The sequence below is a fragment of the Aureococcus anophagefferens genome, assembly GCF_000186865.1.
Source record: "Aureococcus anophagefferens unplaced genomic scaffold AURANscaffold_22, whole genome shotgun sequence".
Classification (NCBI taxonomy): domain Eukaryota; class Pelagophyceae; order Pelagomonadales; family Pelagomonadaceae; genus Aureococcus; species Aureococcus anophagefferens.
In genome coordinates, this window is record NW_008705582.1 from 510197 (window position 1) to 520168 (window position 9972).

The 9972-nt window shown below is 48.1% G+C and overlaps 1 protein-coding gene across 1 annotated transcript in view; it reads right to left on the reverse strand.

Annotated features, from left to right (window-relative positions):
- The window catches only part of AURANDRAFT_72240 (hypothetical protein), a gene marked incomplete at both ends in the record, with an annotated part of 21238 nt that overhangs the window by 8658 nt on the left and 2608 nt on the right, over positions 1–9972 (reverse strand). The window contains 11 exons of the mRNA XM_009041610.1: positions 95–152; positions 174–438; positions 808–1570; positions 1610–1621; positions 1673–8176; positions 8224–8392; positions 8687–8882; positions 8961–9258; positions 9427–9603; positions 9657–9844; positions 9894–9930. Coding sequence (XP_009039858.1) covers positions 95–152; positions 174–438; positions 808–1570; positions 1610–1621; positions 1673–8176; positions 8224–8392; positions 8687–8882; positions 8961–9258; positions 9427–9603; positions 9657–9844; positions 9894–9930 — 8667 coding nt within the window. The remainder of the gene's footprint in view (positions 1–94; positions 153–173; positions 439–807; positions 1571–1609; positions 1622–1672; positions 8177–8223; positions 8393–8686; positions 8883–8960; positions 9259–9426; positions 9604–9656; positions 9845–9893; positions 9931–9972) is intronic.

The window sequence follows — 9972 nt, forward strand, 5'->3', positions numbered from 1 at the left end:
AGAGTGGTTGCAGGGCAGATTCGGTCAGATAGTCAATGTCCGCGACATGCTCTATGAAAGCAATTTTTTCGCGCTTGGTAAGGGGTGAATTAACATTTGTGAGCCAGATGCTAGCCAGCTTCGAGACACAAAGCAGTAGCTCTATGGAAGGACTACGATCCAAACATACAAACACTAGCACAACAAGCTCACGCCGAATCCCAACTATGATGTTGTCCGTGACCGCCTGAGCTAGAAGCAAGATGCAGGTACACAACGCAGTAATTGCGCTACCCCCCTGAACAGTTTCACCTTGAACTTGCTCGGTTTCACTAAGGCTGAGCCTCGATTTGATAGCGCGTGCAAGTACCGACATTACGGGGGTAGCGTAGCAGGTGGGCGGTTCCAACGCACCACATTTTTGTATTGAGTTTAAGTGGTGTCGCAAGAAAATTTGGGCTAATTTTAAAAGGCTGTATCCATGATTTAAAATATAGGAGGGCGTATGCCTGCAGATAGAAGCTATCACTTTGACCAGAGGCATAGCATTGGGAGCCTTGTGAAAATAGCTCGCATTAGCTCCCTGCCTGGATGATGAACAACAAATATCCACCACCGCAGTGAGGCGGGATTCAACAACACACTTGATTTGATGATAGAAGAACATTATGGTAGAACTGGAGTGCCCCGGTGGATATAATTCCGCTATTCTAGCAACCACCTCACGGAGCTTTGATTGTATTTCGATATTTGGCATGTCAAAGCATGGACATATAAGCTGCTGTGCTTTTACCAGATTGTCGATGAAAAAGGTATTCGGTTGCGAACCAACACCAAGCGTGATGTGAATGACATCCAAGCATGTTGCCAGGAGGGTTGGCGAATATGGTGAGTCATTAGCACCAAGGTCTAAGCGAGTATTGGACGTTGCAATCAGTTTTTCGAAGTAGGAAAAACGAATGTGCACATTGGGCCAAGCTTCTATAGTTGTTTTGAACAAGAAAAGGCATCTTGGTGCTAAGCGTTGCACGGCTGGCTCCTTGTTGTCTGATGCGAAGAGGGCCAGCCGAACAAGAAAGTTCGCAACCATCTCAATCATAGTCATGGTTAGATGAAATTCGTCTTCTGATAGTGCCGGTACCGGACGGGTTGAATGACCAGGGGAAACAGGCTTTTTTTCAGGCAGCAGCTGTGAACCAACTGTGCTGGGGGCGTTGCGTGGCTTGCTATCGTCTAGCCGCTGAGACTCCCAGTTCAATATTAGATCAGCAAGTGCGACTGCAAGTTGCCTGTTTTCGACGGGACAGTTTGGGGGTAGTCCTAAACGATTCAACGAATTCACCATCTGCGGCATGAACTGCGAGCGATATGGATAGAATAATGTTGGGTGGCGTACCACTAGCTGCCACATGTGGACCAGTTGAGCGAGCGCGTGTCCTTCTTCGTACATTATCTTTTTGGTCCATTTGATGGCTTTGATGAAGTCGGCCATCGGCAAGCGTTTTGGTAAGGCAGGTATAAGGATGTCTAGAGCAACCTTGACTAGTTCACGTGCCTCGGGCTGGAATGTTCGCAAAAGTGCAACGTAGACCTACGCGATTGACATATGATTATGAGTTCATAGACTTACCCAGTGATATACCTGTAATATGATCTTTGGGGGTGTTTCGTATGTTGCAACAAACCGACAAACGTTGACGTAGGCCCATTGCTTCGAAAGCGAGTCGTCAGACTTGAGATGATTCCAAGCGAATTTGATCAAGTCCTTGCGATGTTCGACGAGCTCTTGTCCAAGGTGTTCAATCAAAACGGTGGTCAACTTTAACAGCTCCACACGAAGAGCTTCACTGTAATGTCGTGTTTGTCGATTAGCAGTGTCAAGCGCAGAACGCATAAATAGTGCCAACATATCTGAATCCACGACACGCGTGCTTTCCAGTCCCGCTTCCATTATAGTCTGCGGGGTGTCAAGCTTCCGGGCACCTGTAAATGTTGTAATAAGCATGGGTGTAACAACCAGACGTAAGGCTACGACTTTTAAGTCCATCGCAACGTGATAATCAACAAGAGCACGCAGAAACAATAGCATTAATTTTTGTTTGTTGCGAGGTTCCCAGATCACGGCTACCTCCTCACGATAGAAATCTTTCAAGAAGGTGAAGTCCACTGGGCTTTGCATCATGAAGACAGAAAGCATGTCGAATAACACATGTACATCCTCTTGATATGAGCGGCAGTAGCCTATCATGCCCTGAATCATCAAAAAAGTTTCTTTGTGACAGCGTAAGATTAGTTCGTCTTGCATTTGAGAAGTTAGTTCTGAATTGGTGGCGCGCTCATCCGCTCTCAACATGTGTGCACGCCAGAGCATGATAATACAATGTCCTGCAAGCTTATGGCGGCTGAAGAGGTGGATATCTAGATGATACAAAGCCATAATAAGCTTCAGCCCATAGAACTGCGCTTCTTTTGACTTTGACTTGGCCATCTGATCGTGAGCTGTATCAGCGTTAAGAATACTTGCGGGCAAGCGCTGATCGACCTCCACGGAGCTTTCTCTAACTGAAACTGAAGAATCTACTGGCCGAACGTGCACTGAAGTGAGGCCCACGGGTTGATCCTTCTTTTCAACTCTTTCCTCAAAACTAAGCCTCGGTAAGGAAGAACCATCTGCGAACGAGCTCCGATTAGCTAGCTTTGCTGCAGGTCGAGAATTTAATGCTTCCAGGTCAGGTATCAGCTGATGTTTGTCTTGCCAAGTAAACAGAATTGCAGGATGTGAGTGTTTCATGCGCTCGTGTACACGAGACCTTTGCGTGATGGAACTGATAGGTCTTCGGAATGCTGCATTCAACAGAAGTTCAATCCCATCAGAGCTCATCACGCGCATGCGAAGTTCAGCTGCTTCTCGGACAGAGACAACAAAGCTCAATAGAGAAATGTGTTCGGGATTGACTATGTTGGTAAGGTTGAAGAAATAATGAGTTGCCGCCGTTGCGTGACACGATAGGAATTGAGCCAAAGCAAATCTGAAGGGTGATGGTCCAAGCCTGATTAGGCCGAAGTTGGCAGCAGAGAGAGGAGATAATAGGTGCATTGTGTTAACTGGAGTTTTGATTCCCTGAACGTCTTGATCAAAATACTTCGATAAGACTGCCTCTAGCTGAAGCACAGTGCAAACGACTGACTTGAGGAAAGTTGATACGCATTCAGTGCTCTCGTGACCGCAAGTAAGGAGTCTTGAAATAAGGTGCAGCAGTTTTGCTGCGAGCTCCAAGGGTGGGTTGGCTATCCAGGAGCGCATTCCCTTGAGCCCGTCCGGGTTACAAAACTCTTGAAGGTGATTCAATAGACACCGAGCAATTTCAAGGGACTGAATTTCGTCAAGTACTGGTAGCGAGATCATTCGTTCGAAGCTGCTCAAGAACTGTAGAGTGGCACTACCTTGATTCACGGCATCAAGCGATTGGCGCACGTATGCACTACAAGCGTTCATTAGAGGAAGTTGTCTCAGTGCTAGGACTTCACAAAGCAAGGAGGTGGACGTGAGATTCAAGATATAGGCATCGTCAATTCTAGCTGACTCTAGTGCCAAATCCAAAGTTTTGCGCAAATGGTTTAACGGTAGAGAGCTTAATAGCACTTCGTTGAATTTGGCACGTGCGTGTTCACTGGGCACTTTACTCACTGCAGTCATCGCAACCGACTTGGCAGCTCGAATTGAGGCATGCAGAGCCCTCAGGGCCATTGCACGCAGATAATCGGTCCGGCTACAGGCTGATGATTTCCCGAGGCACAGTATGGAATGATTTAGCACGAAAGAAAACGTAGCCGACTTCGACATCCACCCGAGGTAACAATTTGGCTGTAGAGACCAGAGAGCATAATGAGCTGGAAGACAGTGGCGTTCTTTTTCGAGTATGTTCAGTAAATTGCTATGTAGTCCTGGATTTGGTAAAATTGCTGGGGGGTGTAAAGATAACATGAAACTCAAGGCATCAAGGGCTCCTATGGTACAGTCAATTGGGGCACTCAAACCCAGGTGACATTTAGCAAGGATATGCGCTGAACTAGCAGCTATTGGCTTCAGTATTTGCGATGAAAGCTCGGGCAATTTAGCTTGCCTGTTCAGCTCAATAAGACCACTTTGAGCGCCTAGACGGGCAGCAGCCGCTTTGTTTGATAGTTCACGTACAAACACGTTCACCAGGCGTGTTTCATCCATCGTGTTGTGCGAAATTTGTAAGAGCGCATGCAGAGTTTGAATGATACCACCATGGGTGAGAAGGGTGATGTCGGCTTCGTCATCGAGAGCACTTATAAGGGCAGCAGCTAGTACGTCTTTATTTGGACGTGCCCAAGCATGACCAAATGTTGCAAGTAGTTCATATAATGTTTGGCAAACACTTCTACGAGACTTAATTTCCCATTCAGATAGCGACAGACATATTCTTGTGATGAGATCAGTGATTAGAATCGATCTCGGTGCTGGTAACGATCGCAGCTCAAGTGAATAAATGCACCCTAGGTGAAACTTCAGGGATCCTAGTGCGGTACTTGCAACCAAAGAACAACTATCTGTTATAGCTTCAAGTAGAGTTGAGGTGAACGAATGGATGGACAATTTCCCATCTCCAGGTGCTTGGAAGTGCTTTTTGCCGTGTGCATGCTGGAGTTTGACCTTACCTAGCTGCTCCTCGCAGTCCTGATTTCTACGCGAGAGAAACTCGGTGGAAGATGTAGGGGTATAGTGAGTGAGCATGGCAAACAAAAAAGCGAAGGCTCGGAGCAAGGGAGTCGCCTCTGCTTCTAGCATTCGGTGAGCTGCCGCGCAGACGACTGAGTACAGCAGTTGGCACAGTCGGATGTTCGCAAAATCACACACTCGTGCCTCCATCACTTTGCAGTTGTAGAAATCTACTTGTTGTTTTCTCTGCGGCTTATTGCACTCGTACTTGGGTATTTTTGCTTCTGCTGGAAGGTCAAACAAGGAGCATAGACCGCTCGCAAGTAGACGGAAGCACATTTTTTGATAGCGAAGCAAAAGAGGTGGATAACTTTGGAAAGAGCTTTGCACGGAATTATGTTCCAGGAAATTCAGCCTGACGAGCGAGTTAAAAAGCTCGCATGCATCGGTCAGGTAATTATCAATATCTAGTGCAAACCAACTACCAACCGAGTACGCATCTTGAATATTTACTGAATGCGTAGAGCAGGGGACTGCGCGCCATTTCATCAAGAGTCTCAAGGATGAAATTGGTGAGAATATTGCAAGGTTATGTTTGACATGATTCGTCTTAGAATTATGCGTTAAGCTGGCATTTGTCTCGATATGAACTTCGCGGCGTTGTGACAAATCGGGCAGTGAATCACCAATCAATGCAAGGAAGTGTCGATTTCGCCCGCCAAGCTTGCCTAGTATGCGAAGAGCGATGGTACCAAGTGTGTATGGGGCCGGCTTGAGATGACTACAAACACCGATGAGCATCATATACTGCAATCGAGGCTGCCCTGCCAGCAGGGAGCATGTGCGTGATGATCCCAAATGGTCGAGAAAGTACTCGAGCGTCCTAAGTGCCAGTGACGGAAGGTCGCCAGATATTGCCTGCAGGGCTTCTACCAATAAAGGTAGAAGGCGTGGAATAAATGGTACTTGAGCAGCGAGAGACATTGGCACAGTCATACAAAGTTCTGTAAGAATGAAATGGGCCGTAGACGCTCCCTTAGTACGGAGACGTAGCTGAAATAGAACTTTTAAAATGGATGGAGCAATATCACCCAACTCCGAGTGCACGCCTCTTGAAGAAACGCAGCTGGAAACAGATCTAAAGATTGAACGTAGAAGGAAAAAATAAGCAATGGGATTATTTGTGGCAGCAGCATGCTGCAAACATGCGATGATCAGTTTACGTAATTGGCCACGGAGCACCACCTCATTCTTAGGGAAGAGCGCCACAGAGCCAAGGATGATCCGAAGCAGGCGTAAGAGCGTTGATGCTCCAAAACAGGGAGCGATTTTGGTAGTTGACGTGGGATATGTTCCGTTATCGAAGATTTTGGAGGGCACTAGTCGAGGCGAAGGATTCTCATGCGGAAATTGAAAACTAGAGAGATTGCTGAGTTTCCTCACTAAGAAACCGACAAGAATGTCAGCGAATGTGGCAGATACATTTGAATTGGCAAGGAGCGTCTGTGCGATAGCCAGGAGTGCTGATGATCCAAGCATGGCATCAAAGAGCATGGGAATGTGTTGACCCACTGTCGACCGAAAATTGAAGCTATCAAGAACGGTGAAGGCGCCGGCAAAATTATCTAGAACCTCCTTCAACTCGAATTCCTGCAGTTCGCAACTACTTGAGATCGCGCGACAACATAACAACCCCCAGTAGAAAAACAGACTGATGTACTCAGCTTCATTTTGGGAGAGCACATGTGGCTGCTTTCGTGCTGTCGGGCGAGGGCGACTTTCTATTGCCACACTTCGGGGTTGTCTATCCTCAGGCGTTATGTTGATTTTTTTGGGCACTTCGCCAGATCTCTGACTTTGCTGATAATGGGATATGCACCACATCACAGTCTTCAGGCCGCGAATCAACATCTGGATGAGTGGTTTCACATCAGCCATAGATTCTATTTTTGCAGGTAGGACGACGCTACTGCAACCAAGATAAAGATTTTGGTGCCTTGATCCAGGCTTATCTGTGGAGCCCTCCACTGTTTTATGACGACCAGGCCGACAATTTGAATCGCAACAGGTATCCAGCGAGCTATTGTCGCAACCGATCTTATGAATGAGAAAGCGCAAAGTGTCAAATTTAGACACCAATGTTTGAAGAATATGGACGAGCAGGCGTTGCCCTTTGCTAATATCTGCATCTCTGTTGTGAAAAACAAAATCAACTAGATTGAGTAGTAATCGAACAGATGTCGTCTGCACATTCAAGGGGAGTCGCGGGTCATGCAAATTTCTCGAGAATAGCAACACCACGCGAGACAGTTGGGAAAGGTTTAGTTCTGCACGAACATGATGAACTAAGTCTGCAAGTGTTGAAAATGCAAGGGGGCGTAGGGCATCACGACTGGGCCGGCCAAGCCCGATGAGCACCTTTTCATCGAGAAGAGTGTCAACGTGACGGTAGAACCCTCGACGAAATTCAGTAGCGAGTATGTGTCGAGTTGCCACAAGCAATTCCTTTCGAGTTGCAACTGCGTCTCCGGGACATGCAATCATCAGCGCGATCACGGCCTTGGAGATTGCTTCTTCGTATGGTTTCATCAATTCTGAAAATCCACGCAGCAGATAAGTTAAAAATGACAAAGTCTTGACTTGACATGCGACAAATTCTCGGTATCGCTCGCGCTGTAATTTATAAGCAGCCAAGGGTGCGCGCAGGGCAAGACCGCCCATCATCAAAGGTGTCAGTAGTGGAATATTGTCTTGAATGTACTTCGGGTAAAGTTGAAACAGCAACATCACAATCAATGGACATTCTGTCAATACCTTGAAAGAGTCCAAACCTTGAAGTACAGACTGTATTGTGGATGTGCGTGCTGAACCTGTTGATACGATCCCCTCCGGCATAAGTCCCGGTGAAGAGGCGAGCTTCGAACTAGGAATGCGCAACGTGGGATTCAAATAGGCATCACAGGCCATGACAGGAGTTTGTCGATGCAGCACTGATGTTCCGGGCAGTTGATTTGAAATTGAAATGACTTCGGAAGTTATACCTAAAGGGCTTGGATGAGGACATGAGTAGGCGATTTGGATACGTCGTGAAGTACTTTTCGGTTTTGAAAGGTGAGCTGGTTGCAGTGAAAAAGCGAATGCCTTATTTATCGATGTTGGTAGAAGCCGATAAATTCGTTGCACGAGGTCAAGGAAAGATTGGACTTCGCCTTCAAGAGCAGGGCGAAAGTTCTTGTGAAGATCAAAAATTATACGTAGGCACGTAAGTGCATTTTCTTCACTATCACGCGACAATGTTTCTGTAGCCACCCGCAATAATTCTGGTGCGTAAGGTCTCAGCACCTCATTGTTTGGCAGCCTATTCAAAATTTCGAGGATGACGTGGCGAAACCGCGTTCCTGTTTCATCGGCACGTGCCGACGTAGCAGAGGAGCTGTGCAAGAGGACGTTTCGGAAAGCAGGAAACAGGTAGCGCAAGAAGTTGGCGTATTCAGATGTGTGGACGATTTCCTATGAAGAAATAATATGTTTAAAAAGGCGATAACCATGTTACTCACAATTCGTTCACGGATGTCTGTGGCGCATCGAAGGGCATCCGCAATATTTGTTGCGATAAGTCGTCGCGCGGTTTGCTCGAAATTGAGCTTGTGATTAGAATGAGCGCGAGGGGGGGCTGCGTCGCCTCTGCCTCGGACTAAGTTCATCTTACTATGATCTCGACCCCACCTAGAGACGACCTCCTCCGCTCATCTCGCAAGATGCTGAGCGGAGCCGGGCTATGTCGTGGGCCGGCGAGGCGATCCGGGGACCGACACGGACTCAAGTGTACGGCCTCAACTGCACCGCCGCACCCCGCCGCGCCGAGAAACTCCCACGCTCCCACGCCACCGGACGACCGGGGGACCCGAGCCAGCGGGACACGCCTAGGCGGTGTTGGGGCGCGCCCAGGACGCCGCCCAGGGCGCTGCCTGGGGCGCCCGGCGCAGCCCCGGGACGCCGCTCGGGACGCCAGGGTGCCACCTGCCAGTGGGACCACCAACTCGCCGTGCACAAACCTGGCCCCAGTAAGGTTGGCTTTCTTGGCAGCAGAATGCACGGGGGCATGGTGGTATCGGCCTCATGAGGCTCCCAAAACGTCGGCTGTGAGCACAGGAGCACAGGCTCTCTCTAGCTCTAGAGGATATGTTTCCTGAGTAACCTGCGGAAAGCCGCTGATCTGCACAGTAATTGATGAGGCCCTATTTTGCATGCAATTTGAAAGTGTCCTGTCGTCCGCCACGCAATGGCAAGCCACCTTCTGTTCTCGACGCCTGTTGCTTGCTTTTCAACCGAGAATTCTCCTCTTTTAATTTCAAATTTTCAAGCAGCATTGCCCCAGATGTCATCGCACGACGCCCACCACGCATTGGAAGTGATAATGGCGAGTGGTTAAATTTGTCACAACAATCTAAGCTAAGGGAATCGGAATTCCTCCGGTCAGACTGCCGAGCTGCTTTGAAGTTGTCGTGCAGGAGGAGGGTGTACTCACACAACATATCACGATAAAGATCTTGATGTCTCCTTAGTTCTCCGAGCAAAAGCTGCCTTTCGACCTGAAAGCTTTGCGCTTGGTCTGTGCAGGTATTTCTAAGATGGTTGATGTCCTGGTGAACTGTCTCGAGGTCGTCTTTGCTACTGTGTCTTGTTGTCGCAATTGACTTGTGTCGCTAGGGTTGGGCATCCTCCCCAATAGTATATAAATTTTGGAAGTATCCACGCACCTGTATACTATCGAATATCTCTTCGATTTGCAGGCTTGTGTGCTGTTGCTGGCGCATAAGTTGCTCCCGAAGAGCCTTGCTTTCTTGATCAACTCGTGAGTAGCTGTCTGTCAGATCGGCCACTTTGCGTTCTGTCTGCGTCACCCGAGCGTGCTCGCCCCCAATAAGCTGGACCACCTGGTGCAGGCACATAAACCAAGCCCCCTTGATTTACCGGACGAGTGAATCACCTGCTCAGCAAGAGACTGCAGGCGCGTGTCAACCTCAGTGAAGTGATCGATTGCGTTGGCATTGTTCCTGCTGCTGAGCTTTTCCGCGATGTTACTTATAGCTTCGTCTAGGCTTCGCAGCTGATTGAGGAGTCCATCCAACTGCATCTGCTGCTCTTGGACTTTCAACATGGTTCGAGATCCTTGCTCTGTGCATGGCTACTTGATTCCCTTCAGTATAAGCGAGCAAGTACTTACCTGAGATTCTATGCAAATCAAATTCTCTGAGAGTTGACTGTTCGGTCTTCGAGGATTCGATATTCAATGTTTGATCATT